The sequence below is a fragment of the Scyliorhinus torazame genome, chromosome 10 (genome assembly GCF_047496885.1).
Source record: "Scyliorhinus torazame isolate Kashiwa2021f chromosome 10, sScyTor2.1, whole genome shotgun sequence".
In the NCBI taxonomy this organism is placed as follows: Eukaryota; Metazoa; Chordata; class Chondrichthyes; order Carcharhiniformes; family Scyliorhinidae; genus Scyliorhinus; species Scyliorhinus torazame.
In genome coordinates this window covers 261,550,860-261,577,998 of record NC_092716.1, presented here as the reverse complement: position 1 = coordinate 261,577,998, position 27,139 = coordinate 261,550,860, and the positions used below count along the sequence as shown (strand labels likewise).

Genomic DNA, 27,139 nt, shown 5'->3' with positions numbered 1-27,139 from the left:
ACATGACTTTCCTGCTTTTCAATTCTATGCCTTCAGAAACAAATTCCAGTGTTTAATTTGTCTTTATTTTTTAATGGTCACATTAATGCGTGCCACTATTTTGAGTGATTTGTAGATCTGTACTCTCACATCCTCTCCCTCAATTAAGATTCGTAGCATTCAGCTCCCTGACTCTTCCTACCACAATGCATCACCTCACATTTAATATATTTTATTCAAGTTAATTTGAGAATTGCACACACACTTTGTAAATGTATCAATTATTGCAGAAAGAGATATCTCCTCCAGTCCTTCCGCAAGCACAGGTTAGCTAACCTGACTTCAGGTGAACCCAAAGTACAAACATCAAGCCACAATGGTGAACTAATGAACAGGGGTTTCCCCTTTGAAAGTCTCGCACTCCACCTTTGCTAATAAATTGCCGCTTTCGATTCCCATTTCAATCATGGGACACCTTTGTCATTACACTTTCCACTGAACTTGCCGATTACACGATGACCGGTTTGGTTTGTTTCAAGTCCTCACCAGGTGTCTGTAAATTCAAGCTGTTTGATACGACCGTGTAATATTAAATAAGGACAAACTTCAAAACTAGAAGCTTAGCACATTTAAGTCCCTGAGCGACGACTGCTACAACACGTGAAGCCACTACTAGACAAGCATCACAGGTCATGTCACACGGTGCACCAATCACGAATTACATGCACAGTGGCAACCAGACTAACGTGACTGGGAACAAAACGGAATTAAAAAGGTGTCTACACAATTATTCGCATGCACAGCCATTCTGAATGAGCTGTATTACTGACTATTTAACAAAGTGAAACAGGTTTGAAAAACAAGAACAATTAGCTTGTTGAGAAAGACCGGCGCTTTGAAAGTCATTCTGCTTCTTCAAAATTTAGATGAGTTTTGGTACAAATGCTTCACTCACTTGTTTATGGAAAGAGAAACATTTAATCTAATTGAACAATGCGTTGTTATAAATGGAGCCCTCAGAGTGGTGAGACAGCATCTGGGGCGGTATACCAAACCAGCACCCCCTTGAAGATGAAATCCTAATAGGAAGCACTTCAAACCAATAGCCCTAACAAGGCAAACCATTTTAATTTCTTAACTGAAGTAGTAAGAGTGGTTTAATGAAATAGGGTGAAATGGGATTGGAATAGCAGCTGACATTAACCAATATATTTCAATGCAATGAGTGGCACTTTTCTTTTTCTTTTCGAACAAACGACCTCAGCCCCATGTCTTTCTGAACAAACTTGGGAACAAAAAAATAAAGAAGCTTTATTTTCAACTAGTACCAATTTCACCCCGGCCATAGCAGACCAAACTCTGTTTTTCCATTTGTTTGGTAGTTCCTCCACTCCTTCCGATGACTTCTGGAGGTCCGGCAGGGAAAATGACCACATAGACAGGTGTTAAGTTCAGTCACACAGCATTATCACAGGCTAACAAAAGGGATCCAATGCCAAGCTATTTAAATCATTGATTTTTTTTCCTGAAAGGGGAGTGGAGGGAGGGAAGCTTCTCCAAGATGGGGAAATGTTAGGGAGCCCGATAGAGGTAGTGAAGCACAAGTGGGGGGGAAAGAGTTGGATGGGGGAGTTGGAGGCTGAATGCATCCTCGTTGTGCGCCAGGCTTAGCCTTATCCAGTTGAAAGGTGGTCCATTGGGCACATATGACTGTGGCCAGGATGAGCAGGTTTCTTGAAGGGGCGGAGGATAGGTGTGGGCGGTGCGGGGGAGGGCTCGCGAATCATGTCCACATGGGCATGTCCGAAGCTTGGGAGATTCTGGCAGGGGTTTGCCGATGTTATGTCGGGGGTCCTGAAGGTGGTCCCGAGTCCAGAGTTAGGGATCTTCGGAGTGTCGGAAGATCCGGGTCTCCAGGGTGCGAGAGACACCGATGTTTCGGCCTTTGCCTCCCTGGTAACCCGGAGAAGGACATTGTTGGAAAGGAGGGACTCGGGACCCCTGAAAGCGGGGCTGTGGGCGAGTGACCAGAAATAAAGTTCACCTTGAGGGGTTCTGTGACGGGATTTTCCCGGAGATGGCAGTCGTTTATATTTTGTGGAGTTTGTTATTTGTAGCCCTGTTGGTTGTTTTAATTTGTGATTATGTTTGTTGGTTTGTTGTGTGAATATATAAATGCCTCAATAAAATATTTTTCAAAAAAAAAAAAAAAATGATGTGGAGATGCTCCATTCTTAAACCCAACATCTGCATCAGACCCTTTCAGGCCTTAGAGAGAACGTGCCAGATGAACAGTGAGGCTCCTCTCACTTTCTTCTGACAATGTGTCCATACTCCAGACCAGGAAAGGAATCTCCCAAGTGTAACACGATTAGATTTTACCCTTTATTTAAGTAGCTATCGGTGAGGCACTTCTCCAAAAGGCCTACAATAACCAACAGTCTCATCTTGGGTTGTATCTGCCATTTTGTACAATAGGGTAGCCAAAGAGATGATGGTGACTTCAACGGGTGGGATGGGGTTCACATTCTTAGCTCAGATGGAGGAGGACAATGTCACAACAGAATATGCCGACCAGACCCCCAATGTCAAGTTGTTTACATAGAACATACAGTGCAGAAGGAGGACATTCGGCCCATCCGAGTCTGCACCGACCCACTTAAGCCCTCACTTCCACCCTATCCCCGTAACCCAATAACCTCTCCTAACCTTTTTGGTCATTAAGGGCAATTTATCATGGCCAATCCACCTAATCTGCACGTCTTTGGACTGTGGGAGGAAACCGGAGCACCCGGAGGAAACCCACGCACACACGGGGAGAACGTGCAGACTCCGCACAGACAGTGACCCAGCGGGGAATCGAACCTGGGACCCTGGCGCTGTGAAGCCACAGTGCTATCCACTTGTGCTACCGTGCTGCCCGTGTTTAATAAAGAAGTACAATTATTCATATACAATTATAGCAACAACAGCAACTTAATTACATAAATCAATGAAAATAGTGAACACAAAAACTCTGACATTTGTAAAAATATTTTAACCAAGCCTTGAAGATAAAATGCAAGGTTTAATTGTCTTCACAGTCTGTCCATACCTCTTCCTTCATTTGAAGTTCTTTCTTCAACACTTTATTCAGAACCTTGGCCTCATATTCAGGCCGTGGATGATCCTGTGCATTTTCAGAGGGGGAGAGAGGGGGAGAGAGGGGGAGGAGAGGGGGGGAGAGAGGGGGGAGAGAGGGGGGGAGAGAGGGGGGGGAGAGGGGGGGAGAGGGGGGGAGAGAGGGGGGGAGAGAGGGGGGGAGAGGGGGGGGGGGAAGAGGGAGGGGGAGGGGGAGAAAGCGAGAAAACTCAATGTATACAAACTGAAAGAAAAATTGATGCCAAACAAAAATAGACTAAGAATATGGCCATTTCTCTTGACCTCCAACCTCATTTCCCCACCCCCCCGACCCCAAGATTTGATCTAAAAGCAATGGGTGATTCACAGTTTACAGAAATACTTGATAGAAAGCCATAACATTTACCAGTTGTGACCCAAGATCTATACAGTATTCATTGTTCTAGACACTTTCACCTCTTGACTTTGCTTTGTTGACACTTCTATTCTACCGCCAGAAAATGTGACTTACAGAAGGCTCCTGTCCACATTTAAAAAACTCTTGCTAACTGAACAACAATCTTCTGAGGCATGACACCATATGCAGCAACAGATATGAACCAAAGACACCAACAAGATAATGGGCAGATTTCTCCGTTCCCCAGTTGCGTGGTTCTAGGTCGCAGGCCGTTCGCTGGGGGTGGGATTTTATCTTTCCGCCACTTGTCAATGGGATTTCCCATCGAAACCAACCTAGGCCACCCCGAATCCTGCCGATGGGCGGTGCACTGACGACGGGAAAAAATTGAATCCTGACCACTTGAGAATTCTGGCCAACGTGTCGAGACAAAACATGAAATACAAGTCATGAACTAGACGCCAAAAGAAAGCAGAGGTAAGCGATCCTCAATCCTCGCTGTGGCTGTGTGAGAAGGCTTGCTGCAGCTTTTATCCACACTAGTCGAGGGCCTATTGAACATATGCATATCTGATGCTAAGAATGCACAGATCCCCAACTGCACAGGAAAGGAACAGCTCTCCAAGGCAGCAATGACAAGAGAGGATGTAAAGAAATGGTTAAACGGATGACCCCCCCCCCCCACAATGCCCAAACCAGTGGCTGCACCACTGAAAAAATATTTCCAGTCATTCCAGCAGAATACTTTCTATTGGGTAGATTGTTGTACCTGGGCTGGTTAAAAATCATGGAAAGGGGAAACAATAAAATGAGCCTTATTAGCACCACCAGGTTTCCCAGTTTCTTATCAAGATTAACCGGAGATGCCAAAGGCAGACAAGTTACCCAGTTGAAATAATTGAGAGCCCCCACAGGAAAGATTCCCTCCCACTCGAAGATAATCCAACACTAAAAAGAACACTCATCAATTACAAAAAGCTTCATGTTTTCCTGCAATGGAACACTTAGGAAGAACAGCAAAAGCACTAAAGCTTAAAAATGCATCGAGTTTGCATCGAAAGGCACCCTCCAACTCCCAGCAACAAGTTTACAGAAGCGTGATTAGGCAAGCTTGTGAAAGATGTTCGTATTTAGTTTTTAAAAATTTCCAACCTTTAATCGTTCCTTCAGGCAGTCAGCAACAGAAGAAGAAACAAGTATTATTAAACTGCAAAAAATAGTGACAAAAGATGGTTTGTTTAATACAAATTGAAGGATTTTTTAGAAAACATTTTTTGAAGGCTAACCTCCTCCTCTTCAAATCCAGCAAGATCCCATTTGTATATGAGCCTCATTTGGCATCTTTTCCAGTGTTCCAAAAACATGGCAGCTGGAAGCAGAATTATCCTCGATTAAAATGCTGCTATCTCGCAGAAATAAATTTTAAAAACAGTTCAAACGATTATCTAATAAACTGAATCGATTTTTGGAAAGAAACATTTAATATCATCCTTGCATATTCCTGTCTCTCTCGGTGCATGGGTTTCAGGGGTAGAAATAGAAACATTTTAGATGGCTAGCTCGGCATTCACATTACAGTGATCGTCTCGGCCTCAATGTAAAGCAGAAGCAACTCATCACAAACTGTTCCCGAGGCAACCACTCCAATAAGTCTCGAGGTTGAACGAGACCTTTCACAACCTTAGTGCCATTTTTGACCACAAGACGAGGTCCCAAATCTGCTCCTTTACCAAGCCTGCCTACCCCTGTCTCCATAACAACAGCCATCTCTCACCATGGTTCAGCTCTTGCCACAAGAATTTTTAATCATTTGTGCCATACCAGAACCTCTGGATATTGAGATGCAGCAAATTTCAATTTCCATAAGCTAGGTTGATCATTGGATAGAAATCGTTCAGCTTGCCTCAGTGTTGCCCAACAGGAACTGTGGCATCAAAGACTTCCTGTTTAAAGCCATTAATATTGGCCTAATTTCACAATTACAGGTAAATCCCAAATTAATGTATTATCAATGACCTGGAAATGTAGATTTTATGGACAGGCTTGTGGACTTGTAATGGCACAGGGTGAATGTTGGGCGTTACTCAGGTGTACAGCAACTTAGATTCATCTTATAACTGGCTTCAGATTCTTCCTGTCCTTTCCATAGTGGATCTATTAATATCGGTTATTGATCATCTTCATGGGGAATGTTAGGACATTATTGGGATGTGATTATGTTTTGGTTTTTTTCCCAAACCCAACTATGTATTATATAATGCTGCATTAATGTTTGGATGGAATAGGAACTCATGGAAATAAAATTGCCAATGTACCAGAACGCAAACGTTGCGCAGATGCGCACCCATTAGAGGGATAGGCTCGTGTTGATCTACATGCACAGTTTATAGTCTCAAAGATTCATCAAAACCCCCCCCTGGAAATAACTAATCTGATAACGCTGGAGAACCAATTGACAGAGGCTGACTTCTGCTGTCGGCAGAAATTCTCTTTCTGCGCTGCAGGTACAATTTTTCAATAATGCCAGTAGCCAAACACAGTCAGCACTGCAGTATTGTGCCTATTGTGTTCGACAGTTCTGGGCTGGACAGACCGACAGCACCGCCTTCACAGCGGGTCATATAGCTGACACCTTCCCAAGAACTCGAGATTAGCTGAAGTGTACCTTGCAAAAGAGACAGAGACATTATTGTTGTTGGGAAATGTTGGTTTTTACTGACACGCTTGCTTGTTTGGCGAGTGCGTTAATTTGGTTTATTTTTTCCCGTTTGGCCATAATCACTGTTCCCAGATTATTTTGCTACTATAATTCAAAGGGAGAACTCCACATTATCGCTTAAGGAAAATCCTTTTTTACTGGAATGAACTCGGCCCAAACTTACTTTGTAAAAACGGGAGTTACCTGTTGATAAACGTACAGTATTCCCTTAAAAATGTTTACAAAAAGATGGCAATTGAGTACTTCTTGGTGATTGGGTAAGCCAATCGATTCCAGCTCAATAAATACTACTTCTAGTTTTAATTCCTGTTTGCGATGTGTGTGATGCGCTATCAATTACGACGAGGCGAGAGTCGAATGTAATCGAGGCTTTATTACACACAGATGTGTGGCCTCCTGCAGCAGCTGATGAAATGGCTGCTGTTCAGAGAGCACACACATTTATACTCCGCCTACTGGGCGGAGCCAGCAGGCATGGATCTACCCCCGTACCTGTAGTCCAGGGGCCTTACCGTAAAACCTATACATCAGTGGTCGACTACCACAGTGTGCATGCAGATTAGCTGTGGAATTGGTCTAAAACAGAACGCAAGAATGACCAACAGGCCAACTAACAGTGAGGCTTTTCAGGAGCTTCTAGCAATACTATAAATGCGAGTTCCTTTCTTAGCGAGGCAAATAGAAGAATGCAATAGCTTCTACGATGGCAGGCACAGTACTTGCCAAAAAGGTTTTTATTTCCTCAAACAATTCTTACAGAAATTAATACTTTGGGATCACAAGAGGAGTAATTTGAAACATTACATGAAGTCTACTCTAGGGAAACAGGTGACTTTGGTTTATGGCTCCCAAAGATCTCCACCATGGATGGATGTTCCTTAACTCTTGTCTGAGTCTGTTGCAGACTAATTAATGGAGGTGGGTTGCCATGATTAATCAGCAACCCCATTGTTGTTGTATCATGTGATTACCAGGATGGCTGCAGATGAAATGGACTTCAAGTCTTTTATTTTGTTGAATAATTCCTCTGATTCTACACCTCAATGATCGGTCCTGCACGGAAAGGTTAATAAGGCTAATTCCTTCTACCAGACCTTTTGACCACTGGATCCTGTTTTGCCTTGGGGTTTATTATGCATTAGTTTCTACCTGTACCTCCTCTGGTATTGACACAATCTGAATCCACCTGCACTGAACAATTCATCTCCCATTTCCCCAAAGCTTGTCCACCATCTGATGGAATACTCTCCATGTGCCTGCACGTATACTCCATGTCCTGCACGTATAGGTTAATAGGTTGAATAGTGCGGCTATAACTGTTGAAAAAAGTCCCGGTTTAAAAAAAAGTGCATTCTCATCATTCAATTTTTAAAAAAAATAGTGGAGCCTTATTTGGATAATATTTAGCAATTGTTGCACAATGCCAATCAAACTGTCTACTACATCCATCCATTAAAAAAAATTGTTTTGCTAACAGTCCATTATTTATGTAAGCTATTGAAAAATCTCTGCACTGCTGAATCTTTTGGGAAATCAATAGGAATACCTGATGTGTCATTCTATTTCTAACTGCGCGACTGCCAATTATTGTAACACGGAACCGAAACAATATTGCTGCCATGGCTCGTGTACACATGGCATCAACAGCTATTTTTAAACATCTGAGCAGGGAGAGACTCAATGGGCACGAACCAATGGTCACGTTGCACCCGAAACACCACTCGCCATGGCCAATAAAAGACAGGGGGCCCCACTCCAGGAATCTACCCGGCTCCCAACACCGTGCGAGATCCAATGGGATCTCGCGAGACTTTGAAATCATTTTTTGGCAAATCTGCATATTAGAACGGGACAGCGAGCCTCACTGTAATGTGCAGATTCCCGAGGTGCCTGAGGCTTTGGGATTCATCCCCTTTGCCTCAGACACCTCGGGCGAGCACGATTTGGTACAGGTCCCCACAAACAGGGACCAGATGGAACAACACTGGTAGGGGGTCTCCCTGGCGATTGGAGGACCCCAGCTGCATGCCCTTTGGGCAGGGTGGTGCCTTAGCACTGCTGGTGCCACCTGGGCACCCTGGCAGTGCCACCTGGGTGTCAGGTCGGTGTGTCCTCCAACACTGCGTTCGGGCAGGGGGTTGGGGTGTTAGGGGTCGCTTTGGGGGCCTCGGCGATCGGGTCGCCATTCAAAAATGGTGTCCCAATCTCGCTACAATGGGGAGTTCCAGCGGGCGGAGCTCCCCAGTGTACAAAACAGGGCTATGTGTGGCCTTGACCGCGCGTTCCCCGCTGAGGCCCCTTACACAACAGGAGCGCCAGGAAATATGCGGCTAAACATGCTCGCTTGGGACTTTGTTCCCAGTTAGTTGATCGTGCCCAATGACTAACTCAGGTGTTGCTTCCTTGGAACTGGAGGAGAACATTTTCTAAGTTTGTGACAAAACAAGGAGTCAGCTGATAAAGACTACAATTATGATTTCTAACACTAATAGAAATTTGAATAGGGAAGCAACTCTTTTGGACTCAGCTATGACCCCAAGCTCCCCATCACTTGCTGTTCCACTCTGACCTCTATCTATAGCCTCCTACATTGTTCCAATGTAGCTCAAAGGTACAGCACCCCATCTTTCCATCAGGCATTTTGCAGCTTAGGTCTTAAACATTGACTTTAACTTCAGACAGTAACTATATTTCCACTGGAACTGCTGGATAGCCTGCACACTTGGTCAAAATTCCTGTTGTTCCTTCTACCAGACTTTTTGGCCACTGGATCCTGTTTTGCCTTGGGGTTTATTATGCATTAGTTTCTACCTGTACCTCCTCTGGTATTGACACAATCTGAATCCACCTGCACTGAACAATTCATCTCCCATTTCCCCAAAGCTTGTCCACCATCTGATGGAATACTCTCCATGTGCTCCAACTACACTCAACGAGCCTAACCCCAACCAGGACAAAGACGCTCACTTGATCCACATCCTTTCCACCACCCTAAACATTTCACTCGCTCCACACTGAAGCACAGTGGCGTCAGTGTGCACCATTTACACGATGCACTGCAGCAACTCATCAAGGATTCTCCGACAACACCTTCCAAACCCACTATCGCCGAGAAGGACAAGGGCAGCAAATAAATGGAAGCACCACCATGTTTTTGCTTGTTTTCAGTTTCTGTAACCGCACACGGTCATAATATCCACGCATGTATATAATGAGATGCAGACAGGCAGTGATTGACACACAGGATGACCAGTAAGCGCACAGCACAGTGCAGCCAATCACCAGACAGGACACCACCACTATAAAGCCAGAGGGCACTAGGTTTCCCGCTCTCTCGGGACCCACCCACTGAGACAGTCAGAGTCCACGAGCTAGCACAGTGCAAACACCATGCGGTAGCTAGTAAGTCTGGTCAGGCTAGTACAAGGTCTCCAGTCAGTTCAGTATAGTGTCGACCCACAGTTAAATATGTATGTTAGTTCTATCGTTCAATAAAACCGTGTTGGATCTTCTACAGTGTTAGAGGTCTGTTTCTCGCATCGCTGCATCAAGTGCAGTCCACACCGAACCGACCTGCCCAACACACCATGGTACCACGGAGTGATATTGAAAATTGACGGACCTACCTCGAGTGAATCAGCATTGACCAGCAAGCAGCCATCCGGTGACATGGAAAACATCCAGCCTCCTCCGCAGCTCCGCATCTCCGGCAACCTCGGCGCAAATTGGAAGCTCTTCAAGCAAAAGTTCCTCTGGTACATCGAGGCCTCCGACCTCGAAGCAGCATCGGATGCCAGGAAGATCGCGCTATTTCTCTCCACCGCGGGGGACCACGCCATCCACATCTACAACTCCCTCACGTTCGCTGACGGCGAAGGCAAAACAAAATTCAAAACAGTCCTGCTGAAGTTTGACAGCCACTGCGACATTGAGGTGAATGAGAGCTTTGAACGGTACGTTTTCCAGCAGAGGATTCAGGGTAAGGATGAACCTTTTCAGTCCTTCGTCACCCATCTCCGCCTCCTCGCGCAGTCATGTAACTATGACTCGACGGCTGATTCCATGATCCGGGATCAGATTGTTTTTAGGGTCCACTCCGACTCCCTTCGGCAGCAGCTCCTGAAAGTGAAACAGTTGACCCTCTCGGTCGCTATCGAGACGTGCGTTGTCCATGAGCATGCTAGGAATCGTTACTCCCACATCAGGGCGGCAGAAACTGCGAAGCTGGCCTCCCACGAGGCGGAACGGGTGCAGGCCATTGCACAAATGCAGGGCCTGAGCATCGAGGATAGTGGCCGTTTCGCAGGCTTTTCCAGGGTCCCTGCGCATGCGCCCCACGACCGAGTGGACGATGAGCCCGACTGCGCAGGTGCGAACGTCGACTGACCGCACTGCTCATGCGCGATGGCGCATGGAACGTGCTGACGTCGGCGTCATGACGTGTCCGAATTGTGGCTCCGCCCACTTAAAGCAGCAATGTCCGGCAAAAGGACGCCGGTGTCTAGTGTGGCAAGCTTGGCCACTACGCAGCCCTTTGCAGATCTGCTCCACCGCTCAGCAGCCAGCGATCCCAGCTGTGGCGCAGAGGTGTCCGCTCAATACAAGGCATGCCAGAGTACGATCCCGACAGCCCAACAGACCCTGATGCTGAGTGCCTCAAGTCCCCGCACCGGGGGGCATTATAACTACACATGCGCTGCCTTCCACCACAACGGCGAAACGCCTCTCGATCCTCAGTGTGGATCCCGATGACGTGTGGTCTGCTGTCCGCACAGTGAACAAGGCTCGCATCCGATTCAAACTGGACACCGGCGCATCGGCGAACCTCATCTCGAAATCCGACCTCGACACCATCTGCGCCAAACCAAGCATTCTTCCACCGGCCTGCCAGCTCCTTGACTACAATGGCAATGCCATAGCTGCCAGTGGCTCGTGTCAACTGGAGGTATCCAATAAGGCGATCAAAGCGACGCTGCGGTTTGAAATCGTCGGTTGTTCAACGCGTCCACACCATGTCATCATCACCGGCGACGGCCTCGCCCGATGGAAACTTGCAAGCCGACATAGATGACATCATCACGCAGTACCACAGCGTGTTCGACGGAATGGGCACGCTCCCATACCGATACAAATTCCTGCTCAAGCCGAACGCCACCCCTGTAATTCATGCACCTCGCCGGGTGCTGGCGCCCCTCAAGGATCGTCTGAAGAAGAAATGACAGGACCGCCAAGACCAGGGCATCATATCAAATGTTACAGAGCCACAGACTGGGTCAGCTCCATGGTCTGCGTCAAGAAGCCGTCAGGGGAGCTTCGCATTTGCATTGACCCTAAGGATCTAAACCGCAACATCATGAGGGAGCATTACCCGATACCAAAACGAGAAGAGTTGACCAGTGAGATGGCTCATGCCAAATTCTTTACTAAGCTCGACGCCTCCAAGGGTTTTTGGCAAATACAGCTGGACGCGTCCAGTCGCAAGCTGTGCACGTTCAACACTCCGTTCGGTCGTTACTGCTACAACCGGATGTCTTTTGGCATCATATCTGCCTCCGAAGTATTTCATCGCATCATGGAACAGATGGAGGGCATCGAGGAGGTGCGAGTGTACGTTGACGATGTCATTATCTGGTCCACAACATCCCAGGAGCACATCGCTCGCCCCAAGAAGGTATTCCAAAGAATCCATGAACATGGTCTTCAGCTCAACAGGGCCAAGTGCTTATTTGGTCAATCGGAGATCAAATTCCTAGGTGACCACATCTCGCAGCAGGGCGTGCGGCCAGACGCAGACAAGGTCACGGCGATCAACGCCATGAAGACCCCGGAGACAAAAAGGCGGTCCTCCGCTTTCTCGGAATGGTCAAACGTCCTCGGGAAATTCATTCCCAATATGGTATCCCACACCACGGCCCCCGCCATCTTGTCAAAAAGTCGATGGAATTCCAGTGGCTGCCCACACGAAGAGGAATGGCGCGAGCTGAAAGCAAAACTCACAACAGCCCCGGTCCAAGCATTCTTCGACCCAACCAAGATATCAACTGATGCAAGCCAGGTCGGCATTGGGGCGGTGCTCCTTCAGCGGGATGACTCCGCATCCTGGGCTCCAGTGGCGTATGCCTCCAGGGCAATGACACCCACTGAGCAACGGTACGCTCAGATTGAGAAGGAGTGCCTGAGCCTCCTAACAGGGATAGTCAAGTTCCACGATTATGTTTATGGCCTGCCGAAATTCACGGTAGAGACGGACCACAGACCTCTAGTCCACATAATCCAGAAGGGTTTAAACGACATGACACCTCGGTTACAGCGTATTCTTCTAAAGCTACGCCGCTACGACTTCGAACTGGTCTACACGCTAGGTAAAGAGCTGATCGTTGCAGATGCCCTATCCAGGTCCATTACCACACCGCATGAACAAAGTGACTTCATCTGCTACATAGAAGCCCAAGTGCAGTTGTGTGCCTCGAACCTTCCGGCCTCTGACGAACGGGTGGTCCAAATTCGTGAGGAGACAGCCAATGATTCCCTGCTGCAGCGCGTGATGCAGCACCTCAGCAATGGCTGGCAGAAGGGACAATGACCCCAGTTCTATAACGTAAAAGATGACCTGACGGTGGTGGAGGGAATCCTTCTGAAACTCGACAGAATCAGAATCGTAATTCCTTAGAGTATGCGGGCTATGGTGCTGGGCCAACTCCATGAGGGTCACCTTGGGGTCGCGAAATACTGACGCAGAGCTCGGGAGGCGGTTATATTGGCCGGGCATCAGCCAGGACATTGCCGACACAGTCCTCAACTGCCCTACCTGTCAGAGGTTTCAGCCAGCTCAACCCAAAGAAACGTTGTAGCAGCACGAGATTGTGACCTCTCTGTGGTCCAAAGTCGGTGTAGACCTTTTCCATGCCAAGGGGCATGACTACGTACTCCTGGTCGACTACTTCTCCAGTTACCCAGAAGTAGTGAAACTGTCCGACCTCAGGTCGAAGGCGGTAATCAAAGCCTGCAAAGAAACGTTCGCCAGGCACGGGATACCGCTCACGGTAATGAGCGACAACGGTCCTTGCTTTTACAGCCAGGAATGGTCTGACTTTGCACAGTCCTACAACTTCCATCACGTTACCTCCAGTCTCCACTCCCCGCAGTCAAACGGGAAGGCCAAGAAAGGGGTCCACATTGTTAAGCGGCTGCTGTGCAAAGCTGCAGATTCAGGCTCCGATTTTAACCTGGCGATGCTGGCATACAGGGCGACCCCACTGTCCACTGGATTGTCTCCAGCCCAGATGCTCATGAATCGCACTCTGAGGACCACAGTTCCAGCCATCCACGTTCCCGACCTTGACCACCTCACAGTCCTACAGAAAATACAGCAGTCACGGGCCCAACAGAAAGCCACGTACGATGCTCATGCCATGGATCTGCCCGAGCTGGCCCCAACTGATCACGTTCGCGTACAGTTGCCTGAGGGCGGCTGGTCAGCCACAGCTGTTGTGCTCAAACAAGTTGCCCCAAGATCGTTCCTTGTCCGTATGGCTGAGGCTTCCTGCTACTGCACAACAGACGGGCACTGCGAAGAGTTCCACGCCCGCTACCTGACCGGCGTGCCCCGCCGCCTACGATGCCTCCTCCGGACATACCCTACCACGAGGCCACCCTACCACGAGGCCACCCATCTACCGGCAATCCTGCCGGTCCACGTGCTCACCGCGATGCCAGCGATCCCGCCTCTCCAAGCTCAGGCGGCTCCTAATCCGCCTCTGCGGCGATCAACTAGAATTTGTCGCCCACCACAAAGACTAAATCTATAGACTGAGCTTCTGTACATTTTTGTGACTTCACCAATTGGACCTCTGTAAATGTCGTTTTGTTTGCAATGTATCTGCACTATCGCAACCTTCCTATGTATAAACGTTCGTTTAGACATCTTTCTGTATATAGTCAGGTATATATATATATATATATATAAATAAATAAGCATCCACACCTTAGTATTTATTTTAAAAAAGAAAAGAGGGGGGAGATGTCATAATATCCACGCATGTATATAATGAAGTGCAGACAGGCAGTGATACACAGGATGACCAGCAAGCGCACAGCACAGTGCAGCCAATCACCAGACAGGACACCACCACTATAAAGCCAGAGGGCACTAGGTTTCCTGCTCTCTCGGGACCCAGCCACTGAGACAGTCAGAGTCCACGAGCTAGCACAGTGCAAACACCATGCGGTAGCTAGTAAGTCTGGTCAGGCTACTACAAGGTCTCCAGTCAGTTGAGTATAGTGTCGACCCACAGTTAAATATGTATGTTAGTTCTATCATTCAATAAAACAGTGTTGGATCTTCTACAGTGTTAGAGGTCTGTTGCTCGCATCGCTGGATCAAGTGCAGTCCACACCGAACCGACCTGCCTAACACATCACACACAGTCTTGACTGACCCAACAACGAATGGTCAACAAGACATGCATAATCGAACACCAAACAATGGAACAGCCAGGTACAAGAACTCCAAACCTGTAACCTCAGCCACCTAGAAGGGCAACAGACACATTGTGACTTGCAAATTTCCCATGTGCAAGTCACACACCATCCTGAAATGGAACTGTATCACCATTTCCTTCATAGTTGCTGGGTCACAATGCTAGAAATTTCTTGCAAAAGAGCACCATGGGTGTGCAAAGCACTGTGTGCAAAGCACTATGGGTGCAGTCTTTCCAGGAAATGGCTCACCACCAAAGGACAATAAATCTTGGCTTTGCAGAAACACTCACAAACCAACGAATATTAAAAACATGTTTCTACACCGAGGATCTTCGTCCTGAAACATCAATTTCTGTTGTTCTACAGCCTGACCAGCGCATTGGCAGCTTTCACTGTTCATAGAATTTACAGTGCAGAAGGAGCCATTCGGCCCATCGAGTCTACACCAGCCCCTGAAAGATCACCCTACCTAAGCCCACACCTCCACCCGATCCCCATAACCCCGCAACCTCACCTAACTTTTGGACACCATGGGCAATTTTAGCGTGACCAATCCACCTAGCCTGCACATCTTTGGACTGTGGGATGAAACCAGAGCACGCGGAGGAAACCCACGCAGACACGGGGAGACTCCACACAGACAGTGACCCAAACCGGGAATCAAACCTGGGACCCTGGAGCTGTGAAGCAACAGTGCTAACCACTTTGCTACCGTGGTTATGGTTTTCACAATATTCCCATGTGCACGTCTGCCAGCACTTCAACACTGCTTAGTATTCAGTGCTACAATACCGATGACTTTGCAATCATGAGGAGACAATGTGCGTTTGGGTTTGACATGGAGCTGGATTAAGTGGATTTAAATTTCTATAATGGTGATGAGATCTATATTTAGATTTTGATTGTAAAATGTACAGCTGCTTCACTTCTGTCAAATAGATGCTACTTAGTAAATGCAATAAAAGAACAGGAATACTTTCTAAGGAAATTTAGGGAAAACATATTACAGCAAAACAAACTCTCTTCCCATTACTCTCACACTAAATATCTTGCTTTTATATAATTTGCTACCTTTACCAGAACTTCATGGATTTAATTTGTATTATAACAGAGAGTCACAGTTTGCCTCTCATGGATAAAATAACAGTTCATACACGGAGCTACAAGCTAACAATTATTTTCCAACAACTATAAACATACAGACTGAGACAGTCACACTGTGGTAGCGTGGATCCTTTAAGGCGGTGAGCTTCACTGACCACGTGACCAGCTCGGGACCAATCATGCAGGGGCACATGGACACCAGTCAATGGTGTCATGGAGTCAGTACAACATGGTCCTTCTTTGCCACGAACGAGATCCCAGGCAATCCCAAGCAGAAGGTGATACTTCTGACCCAGACCTATAATTTGATTAGGAATCTCTCGCCCCCAGAGGCACCTGACAAGACATTTGACCAGATTATCCTCCAACGTTACAAGTTCAACTCTGCTGTGTGAGACCACAGAGAGAGATCACAGAGAGTGTGTCTCCGTTTTCATAGCCAGGCTTCACCAGCTTCGAGCATCGGGTTTGGGACCACGCTTAATGACATACTGCGTGACCGGCTGGTTTGTAGGATCCATAAACTTAATATCCAGAAGAAGCTTCTGGCAGAGACTACAATTACATGGACAAAGCGATGGCCATAGCTCCTCAGGCAATGGAGCATGCTGAAAAAGGCACCAGTTAGCTTTAAGGTGTGGCTGAAGGGGAAGTTAACCAAGTATGGGGTGGTACAGCCAAGAGGTCTGTGGCAGGATAAACAGGTGCAGCTCAGGGCTAAACACAGCCCTCAGTACAGGATTGTAACCCAAGGAGTGGAAAGGAATCAGGACGTCAAACCAAATAAGAGGTGGGCTGCTATCATTGCCGCGAGTGGGGAACCATCCCCAGCAGACACGTCATGTTCAGGAGTTAGTGTGCTTCCATTGCAACCGAATGGGGGCACATTACTGCATGAGGAAAACCGCGGCAATGCAAAAATAAATAGCAACAGCAGCAGTCCATAGCGCCACTTAACATAGAGGAGAAGAACTCTGAAGAAGAACATGCAATGCATCGGTTAAATGAAGTTCAGATTAAAATAGTCTTCAGGGTAAACGTCAGACCCTTTTAAAATGGAAGTTGACAATGGGCTTGGGTGACCATATTGGGTGAGCAGACCTTCCAATATCTCCATGCAGGACCACAGTCTTTAAACTTGAAGAGAATTACAGCCAAGCTATCGACATGCACCTGGAGATTTTGAAGATCCTTGGGACAGCCAAGACCCTAGTGGCCTACAGAGGGCAGTCTGCCTTTGGCTGCTGTGGGATGACATTGCCCCAGCCTGTTGGGAAGAGACCGGTTACAGAAGATTAGGCTCAACTGGCTGGAAATCTTCAAAATATCTGATAGCAAGATAAGTATCAATCTGGATTCGACATTCAAGTTCTTCAGAGCCAGACCAGTGCCATAAGCATTGCATCAGAAAGTTGAAGCAACGATAGAGATCGTAGAATTATCATAGAATTTACAGTGCAGAAGGAGGCCATTTGGCCCATCGAGTCTGCACCGGCTCTTGGAAAGAGCACCCGACCCAAGGTCAACACCTCCACCCTATCCCCATAACCCAGTAACCCCACCCAACACTAAGGGCAATTTTGGACACTAAGGGCAATTTATCATGGCCAATCCACCTAACCTGCACATCTTTGGAAGAGCTGGTCATTAAGTCGGTTCAGTTTTCAGAGTGGGCGGCGCAGATAATCCTGGTCCTTAAACCAGATTAGTCGATAAGAATTTGCGGGGACTAAACATACCAGTAATCAAGGTGCCCAGGTCAAACGGTATCCGATTCCCCGAATTGTAGATCTCCATGCCCAGCAACGGGGGCCCCGCCTATTGGACCTCAGTCATGCCTAGCTGCACTTAAGTTCGATGAGGAGTCTCAGAAGTTTGCTGCAATCAATATCCACAAAGGCTTCTTCCAGTATATCAGACTGCCGTTCAGCATCACTTTAACCTGCTCTATCTTCCAGCACATGGAGTCTCCCGGGAATTCCCACGGTGATGGTTTACTTCAATGACTTGCTGATCACCGGCGCAACACCAGAAGAACACATAGCCAGCCTAGAGGAAGTATTAAGGACGTTTCATGATGCAGGAGTCTGCCTAAAACGTGAACAATGCACTTCCAAGGCCATGGAGGTGATGTACCTAGGATTTCGCATTGATGCACCCAAAAATGTCGCCAGGCTTATGCTCTTCCTTGGTATGGTCAATTACTGTGGAAGGTTTATTTTGAATCTAGCCACAATATTGACACCATTACACCAGAATCAGCGGTGGCAATGGAGAGAACTTCAAGAGGAAGATTTCCGAGTTGTGAAGCAAGCATTTCAGTCGCCAAAACTATTGATGCATTTTGAGCCAGAGACACCAATCATGCCGACCTGTGACACCCTCCAAGGTAGATGGTTTTTTGATTGCCCGATTGCCTTTGCCTCAATGACATTTTCTGAAGCAGAATTAAACTATGCTCAAATGGAGGGGGGGGGGGGGGGGGGGGGGGGGGAGCTTAGCGGTTTTATTTGGTGTGACAAAATTCCACCAGTATGTGTACAGTTGAAGGTTCGACATAGGACCACAAGCCTCACTGGACTGGTTGAGAGAGATAAGCTCATACCACCCATAGCCTCGGCAAGGATGCAGGACTGGGTCCTGTTGTTCGAAGCTTCCAACTATGCTTTTCAGAACCAACCTGCTACACAAATTGCTAATGAAAATCTATTAAGTTGCCTAAACCCTAACCAAGGGCATTCCACTACCACTGGTTCCCTAGGAGATAGTTCTAGCCCAAAGACTCCTTGACACCCTGATCAGGGACCCTAATCTTTCAAAAGGTCAAAGGAATGATCGTCTGCTGACAGGCGAGGCGTAACGAAAAGTCTGAACAGCGGAGGCTCCACTCCACTCGTCAAGGCAGGTTAACATGTGAAGACGGTGTGATTCAGGGGGATCATGGGTGTCGATCTACCTCAGGTCAGGGGGCTCCTCCAGGAGCTTCATAGCACCCACACAGGGCAGACAAAAACGAAAACACTGGCGCACAGTTGCATCTGGTGGCCAGGCAGACACAAAGCCATTGAATAATTAGTACAACAGTGCCACCCTTGCCAAATGCAGCAATCTTTCCTCCCTTCCACCATCCTTTACCTCTAGGAATGGCCAGGTCGCTCGTGGACCAGAGTTCACGTTGATTATGCGGGGCCTTCCCTGGGCAAGATGATTTTGGTGCTGGCAGATTGGCAGATGTCCACGACGAAGTGACCATCAGTTCAAAAGATAGCGACCACAACTTCAGCGGCCGCGGTTGCATCAATTGTTTTCCATTCATAGGCTTCCAGAGTAACTTGCTTTGGACAATGGCACCCCCTTCACCGGCAATGATTTTTGAGAGAGAATACATATAGCACACAAGGACTGGCCCCGACCACCCAATGTCAAGAATGCCATGGAAATGCAATCCAGTAAACTACTGTGCCAGAGGCTGGCTAATTCTTCATTGCTGTACAACGCAATGTGTACATCGCAATCGCATTTAACCAAGAGGATCACACCAGCTGAGCTGCTCATGGGCTGTTGGTCGAGAACCTGATTGGACTTTGTGGGCACGATTCCCCAAGTTCCTGACTCACGTTGAAAATGGGGCCTGAATGGGGAACTCGTGGCCAAGGCCTCCCTGAGCCCCGTTTTGTACAATAGGGAGCTTCGCTCACTGCCAGAGTATCCAGGTGGCACCAGTGCTAGAGCACCACCCTAACTGGGGGCCTCCGATCCCCTTGGAGCTCCACAAGTGCCATCCTGTCTGAACTCCATTGTCAGGGCCGTTTGTGGCGCTCACCCGAGTTCCCCGAGATGAAGGGGTTGAATCCGAAAGGCTCGGGTACCTCGGGAATCTGAACATTAAAGCTAGGCTAGCTATCTCACAAGAGTCAGCGGTCAGAGCAGAGGGGGGGGGGGGGGGGGGGGGTGGAAGACAAGTTGTTCTGGATGGGAGACCTGGTTTTGGTCCGAGATTTTGCTGCCGGTTTGACTTGGTTAGAAGGATGGGGTGGGTGTGGTTAGGGCCGGTGATTTATGTGGTCGATGTGAAAGGGAAAACCATCAAAAAAGCAGATCGAGCACCTGAGTCATCGAGGGGCGGCGACCCGGACATGGAATTGACAGTCCAGCGAGCATAGTGAATACTCCTGTAACTCATTCCAAGAGAAGTCAGAGACCCCCACTTCTGTTCAATCTGTTGCGTCTGCTGCGGCCGGGGGTTGGGGGGGGTGGGGGGGGGGGGGGGGGTTGGGAGGGGGGGGGGCTAGTTTGCCTGAAGTGTCTCTCCTGAGGTGGCATTGACTGTTGATCGCACACAGGAGTGCCGAACCGGTGGCTGGGTTACAGAGGCCCAGGAACACCACGTGTCTCCGAGCTGGTGGACTTCTTGATCGACTCGTTCCTTGGTTGCCCTGTTAACCATTGTACATAGTTTTGGGGTAGTATGTTAAAGGGACTTTGCGAGGGGGGGGGGGTGGGGGTGGGGGTGGTAGCGTGGCTCCTTTTAAGAAGGTGGGCTTCATGGACTAAGTGACCAGCCTGAGGCCAATTGCGCAGGGCCCCCGGCCAATGGGGAGTTTGCGCGGGGCCCTGGGTTCAGGACCCCGGGGAGTGTGGACCAGGGAACTGAAGTGTAAATGCTGGGATGGGACCCTCTGTCCCGCCACATCCGCTTTCCGGTGCGACCCCCCCCCCCAGCATTCTCCATCCCGGCAGCTGGCTAATGGGGTTTCCCATTGTGGACACCCCCACACCGTCGGGAAAACCACTGGGTGGAGTCGCTGTCAGCTTCACCAGAGGCCCCCACACCTAAAAAAAACAAACGAAAGGGGAACAAAGAAATTCTACAACGTGTTGTGTTCAATATGCAGATTTGTAATGAAATGTTCCTCCTTCAATATTGGTCAGTTCTCTTAGTGCTGTGTCCACTGCTTCCATAAGGTGGAAACAGCAGATGGTGTCTTATTGGTCAGAGGCAGCTTTGTAAAAGGAAGTGAGGACTGTTTCGGGTAAATGCACACACGCCAGTTTGTAATCTCCAGAATACAAAAATCTAAATCTCCCAGTCGGGCAGCACGGTAGCACAGTGGTTAGCACAATTGCTTCACAGCGCCAGGGTCCCAGGTTCGATTCCCGGCGTGGGTCACTGTCTGTGCGGAGTCTGCACATCCTCCCTGTGTCTGCGTGGGTTTCCTCCGGGTGCTCCGGTTTCCTCCCACAGTCCAAAGATGTGCAGGTTAGGTGGATTGGCCATGCTAAATTGCCCTTGGTGTCCAAAATTGCTCTTAGTATTGGGTGGGGTTACGGGGATAGGGTGGGGGTGTGGGCTTAGGTAGGGTGCTCTTTCCAAGAGCCGGTGCAGACTCGACGGGCCGAATGGCCTCCTTCTGCACTGTAAATTCTACGATTCGTGTTCAAAAAAATGTTCAGACAACTGCAGAGAGAATTGGGTCAAATATCTTTCTGCTGAGGACAAGGAATTATATTTCACATTCAGTAGGAACCGCTCTCCAGAAGCAGCATCTGATTCACTTGGAGAGCATCGAGATCACTGGGTCACTTATTCACATGGGAGGCATTTGTGAGAGAGGGAACCATTGGAACAGGAAGAATTAGGAGGTGGAAAATAAGGGGTTGTTTAGCACAGGGCTAAATCGCTGGCTTTGAAAGCAGACCAAGGCAGGCCAGCAGCACGGTTCAATTCCCGTAACAGCCTCCCAGAACAGGCGCCGGAATGTGGCGACTAGGGGTTTTTCCACAGTAACTTCATCGAAGCCTAATTGTGACAATAAGCGATTTTCATTTCATTTTCAGAATGGGAAGAGAAAAGGGGATAATTTCTGACAAGTGCAGTATTTCACTTTAACGTTGCCTCAATTAATTGCTTTCTGGAGATATCTCTCTCAGATAATTTAGCATGAGATGGAGTAAGTCATTCACAGGATATGCACAAGTCACAATGGTTTCCCCCAATTAGCAAAGCTCCTCGAGGTACATTATCTAAAGGGAAAAGCTTTTTTTTAAAAATGGGAATCCCACAGCAAACTACAGCCCGAACAGGTATCAGCCACTCTCCACCGAGAGAAGGAGCAAGATCGCTCAACATCTTTCAACAAATGTTTGGACACAGATGTTCTGAAACATATGCCAAATAGTTGGACAAGTGCACAAGGGAGCAGGGAAGGATTCCATAGAGTAATAAAAAGGCTAGCCTAGACAAGCAAAACAAGAACAACAAGAATGTCTGCGCAAAATATTTTTCTGCTGGAGCATCTGGGTTGAATGCACAACGGCCCCATTTTATTTTCATTTGGTATCATTTACTTGCAACAGAAATGTTGCTGGATCATCCGTTTTGAAGAATTTTTTCCAATTAAGGGGCAATTTAACGTGGCCAATCACCTACCCTGCACATCTATCGGTTAGAATCATAGAATTCAGTCAGTGCAGAAGAAGGAGGCCATTCAGCCCATCGAGTCTGCATCAACCCTCAGGAAGAACAGCCCACCTAGTCCGCCGGCCCTATCCCTGTCACCCCACCCAACCTACACATCTTGAAAATGAAATGAAAATGAAATGAAAATCGCTTGTCAGAAGTAGGCTTCAAATTATGTTACTGTGAAAAGCCCCTAGTCACCACATTCCGGCGCCTGTTCGGGGAGGCTGGTACATCTTTGGACACAAAGGGCAATTTTAGCATGAGCAATACATTTAACCTGGGATGAGACCAACACAGACAGGGGCAGAAAGTGCAAACTCCACCAGGATTGTACCTGGGTCCTCGGCAGGGTGAGGCAGCAGTGCTAACCACATCACCAACTGTGCGGTGGCTCAGTCCTGACCATTTGGGTCCACATATGCCAGAAAACGTCTCCTGTCCAGAAATACTAATTTCTTGTGCGTCTCAAAGAAATGAGATGTACTTTCATTTCCGTCTGGACGTTAGATGTGAATGGCGATCGATACAATCTTGGGTCGTTAGATGAATGGAATGGGCCCTCGCTTCAAAGAAAGGAAGTCAATTCAGTAAAATTCTTTGGAAATTATTTTTCACATTTCTGCACATCAAAATTAAACATATTTATGTTATATTTCTTGCCATATTAAACTGAACCTACTTAACCCAGAAGTAGAAGTGTCAAAACAGATCTTGTGGAATGCGGGAAATCAAAGCAAGTTATGCAAAAATGCAAAGTGCAGTGAATTCAACAAGCCATTGGATAGACGAGCGCTACCGGAAATAACAAAAAATTAGAAACGCGCATGTTTTTCCCCTCGTGGCTGCTCTCCTAGTGACCAACAAGCACTAAAGGACATTTGCTCCCTGGACCAGACAGACTTAAATAATAAAGATTCAGAACCTTGGCAGGACAAAAAGGCCATTCGGCCCATCTGCACCAGTTCTCCGAATGAGCAACTCAGACAATGACATTCTTGTGCCCGCCCCCTGTAACCCTTTAGATTGCTTCTTTTCAAACGATTATCTAATTCAATCTCGAATGCCTCGCTTCAAACTGCCCCCACCACATTCTCAAGCAGTGGACTTCAGACCTGACCCCACAGTGTGAAAAAGCTCCCTCATATCGTTTTTGCTTCTTTTGTCAATTACTTCAAATCTGTGCCTGTCATTCTTTATCCTTTAATGAGTGGCAACAGTTTCGCCGCGTCTACTCTGTCCAGCCCCCTCAGGATTTTGAATATCTCAATCCGATCTCCTCTCTGCCTTCTCTCCAAGGAAAACAGTCCCAACCTCTCCAATCTATCTTCATGACTGAAGCTGCTCATTCCCGTAAACTCCGCACTCTCGTCAGTGCCTTCGCATCCTTGCTACTATTATTGTCACAAGTAGGCTTACATTAACACTGCAATGAAGTTACTGTGAAAATCCCCTAGTCGCCACACTCCGGCGACTGTTCGGGTACACAGAGGGAGGATTCAGAATGTCCAATTCACCTAACAAGCACGCCTTTCGGGACTTGTGGGAGGAAACCTGAGCACCCGGAGGAAACCCACGCAGACATGGGGAGAACGTGCAGACTCCACACAGACAGTGACCCAGCGGGGAATCGAACCGGGGACCCTGGCACAGTGAAGCAACAGTGCTAACCACTGTGCTGCACATATTCCAGCTGAGGTTTAACTAGTGGCTTATAGGAGTTCAGCATAATCTTCTCGCTCTTGTACTCTATCCCCCGATTAATTAAGTCTAAGGCACTATATTTTTAAACATTTACTGCTCTCTCAATCGTCCTGGCCCTTCAATATCTTATGAATATATCATAGATTATCATAGAATTTACAGTGCAGAAGGAGGCCATTCGGCCCATCGAGTCTGCACCGACTCTTGGAAAGAGCACCCTACCCAAGGTCATGTATACCCAGTTCCCGCTATTCCTGCAACCCCTGTTCTGGAGCCTCTCTATTTCATGCTGGCTCCCCATGTTCTTCCTATCAAAACTTATCACTTTATATTTCTCCATATGGAACTTGATCTGCCACCTACACACCCATTCTACCAACTGGTCGGTGTCCTTTTGAGGTTTGACACTGGCCTCTGCACAGTTTTCAATGCTCCCAGGTTCTGGATCATCTGCAAATATATTGTAAGGTCAACATCCTGCAAGACAAAGCCAAATATTCCCCAATCTTACCGTAACACTATTGAGGTCAAAAGTCACAGCTGCAATGCCATATTTGTTTCATAGTGTTAGAGGCTGTGACTGAATCCTGGGGTGTAGCTCTCCTGCTGGACAGCCCGGTTTTCGGGCTGTGACTGAACCCTGGGGTGTAGCTCTCCTGCTGGACAGCCCGGTTTTCGGGCTGTGACTGAACCCTGGGGTGTAGCTCTCCTGCTGGACAGCCCGGTTTTCGGGCTGTGACTGAACCCTGGGGTGTAGCTCTCCTGCTGGACAGCCCGGTTTTCACTCCCGGTCTTGAACCTCAGTAAACAAAGAGTCAATGGGCGAAGTTTACACCAATCATTCTGCCGGGGCTCGAGGGCCACCAAGTCGAACTCCAGAGATCTAGGCGCCATCTTTAAAAACATTTTTTTTGATTCTCCTCTTTTTTCACATTTTCTCCCAAGTTTACACCCACCAACAATAAACAATAATCAGCAACGAATGTAATGTCAATCCCCATATCAATAACAATCCATCCTCACACCAAGCCCCAAACATTAGCCTGCATGTTAACATAAATAAATGACAAAAATCAATCAAGAATCACCCATAGTCTCCAATAACACACACCGCCCCCCTCCCACCAACCTTCCCAACCCCTCCCCCCTAACGGTCGATGTGATCCAACTCTCGAAAGTGCATAAGAATAACGCCCATGAATTGTAGAACCCCTCCATCCTTCGCCTCAGCTCAAATTTGACCTTCTCAAGAGTTAAGAATTCCAGCAGGTCTCCCCGCCATGCCAGGGGACAGGGTGGAAGTGTTGATCCCCATCCCAACAGATTCGCCTTCGGGCGATCAACGAGGTGAAGGCTACAACATATGTTCCCGCGCCCGGCTGGTCCGACACCCCGGATATGGCCTCCTGAGGTTCCGGGTCCAGTTTCACGGCACCACTTTAGAGACTACCCTAAAAACTTCCTTCCAGAAACCCTCCAACTTTGGACAGGACCAAAATATATATAATGTGTGATGCGCGATCAATTACACTCAAGACGAAGTGATTTCATAACTGAAGGCTTTAATCTACTAGAACTTGTTCCCCAGCAGCTTCGGTACAGAAAGTGAAGGCTGCTGGGACGGCACCATCTCTTATACTCCGCCTGTCAGGGCGGAGCTACGTAATACAGCCAATGGTAGACTCCTGGGTCTAACCAATGGTCATCAGCCTCTTAGGTACCGCAATACCTGGTACTACCACAACGTGATTTGCGGGGGGCCCCCCCCGCAGCGTTCACACACATCTCCTACCCCCTCAAAGAGCCGGCTCATCCTCGCCCTCGTGAGGTGTGCTCTATACACCACCTTCAGCTGTATCAGCTCCAACCTCTCACACTAGGTGGAGGCATTCACCCTCCGGAGCACCTCACACCAGAACCCCTCCTCCATACCCACTCCCAACTCTTCCTCCCACTTTGCTTGATCCCTTCCAGCGGTGCCTTCTCCTCCTCCCAAATAACCCCATAAACCGCCGACACTACCCCCTTCTCCAGTCCCCCTGTCGTCAGCACCTCCTCCAGCAATGTGGAGGCCGGCTCCACTGGGAAACTCTGTATCTCCTTTCTGGCAAAGTCTCAAACCTGCATGTATCTAAATATTTCCCCCTGCTCCAGCCCAAACTTCGCTCCCAGCTCCTTCAATCCTGCAAACCGACCGCCAAGAAACAAATCTTTTAGTGTCTTAATCCCCGTCTCCTCCCATTTCTGAAAATTTCCATCCCACTTCCCTGGCTCAAATCTGTGGTTCCCCCGAATTGGCATTTCCGTTGACCCTGCCCCCAACCCAAAGTGTTGTCGAAACTGCCTCCAAATTCTCAACATAGTTATACTCCCAGAGTATTTCCCCGGGGCCATCGGGAGCAGCGCCGTCGCTAGTGCCTTCAATCCTGACCCCCCCCCCCCCCCCCCAAGGTACTTCACTGACCTTTGCACGCCCAGGAAGGTGCGGGCAAATAAAGAGGAAAGAGATGAGCTTAACTGAATCTAGTTTTTCAAAACCTGATGTCAACCAGTTTGAATATTTGAGGGGGGGGGGAAAACCATGCGGTAGGGATCGATTCATAAACATTAAAATGAGGTTCAGGACCTTTGCAGGAGTGAATCTGGTGACATCATTGGAGAGAGGTGCTGAAAATTGGGAAAAGTGGGCGGGATTCTCCACTCCCACGCCGAAGTGGCCACGCCGTCGTGAACGCCGTCGAGGTTCACGACGGCGCGAAGCGGTCCCGACCCCGACCGATTCAGGCCCTGACAATGGGCCAGTATCGGGGCCGCGTCATCTACCTGCGCCAGGCCTGGTCACCCGCGTAAAGGCGGCGCCGCATAGATGACGTGGCCGACGCCGCATAACGGACGTCATCCGCGCACGCGTGGTTGCCGTCCTGTCCAAATGCGCCCCGCAAGAAGATGGCGGACGGATCTTGCGGGGCCGCAGAAGGAAGGAGGTCCTCCTTCAGAGAGGACGGCCCGACGATCGGTGGGCACCGATCGCGGGCCACCCCACATTGCAGGTGAAGCCCGGTGCAGGATCCCCCCTCGCCCCCCACAGGCCGCCCCCCCAGCGTTCACGCACCGCCCACGACTGCAGCGACCAGGTGTGGAGGGCGCCGGGGGGAACCCGTCGTTTTGGCCTGGC

The 27,139-nt window shown here is 48.4% G+C and overlaps 1 protein-coding gene across 2 annotated transcripts in view; it reads right to left on the bottom strand.

Moving 5' to 3' along the window:
• Positions 1 to 27,139, bottom strand: part of ano1a (anoctamin 1, calcium activated chloride channel a) — a 235,369-nt gene that overhangs the window by 85,922 nt on the left and 122,308 nt on the right. The window contains exons 11-13 of one of the 2 annotated variants that reach the window (XM_072466740.1): positions 4,783 to 4,865; positions 3,074 to 3,148; positions 1,308 to 1,385 (exon numbers count right to left, since the gene is read on the bottom strand). In XM_072466740.1, coding sequence (XP_072322841.1) covers positions 1,308 to 1,385; positions 3,074 to 3,148; positions 4,783 to 4,865 — 236 coding nt within the window. The remainder of the gene's footprint in view (positions 1 to 1,307; positions 1,386 to 3,073; positions 3,149 to 4,782; positions 4,866 to 27,139) is intronic. The other variant, XM_072466741.1, reaches the window with a different exon arrangement.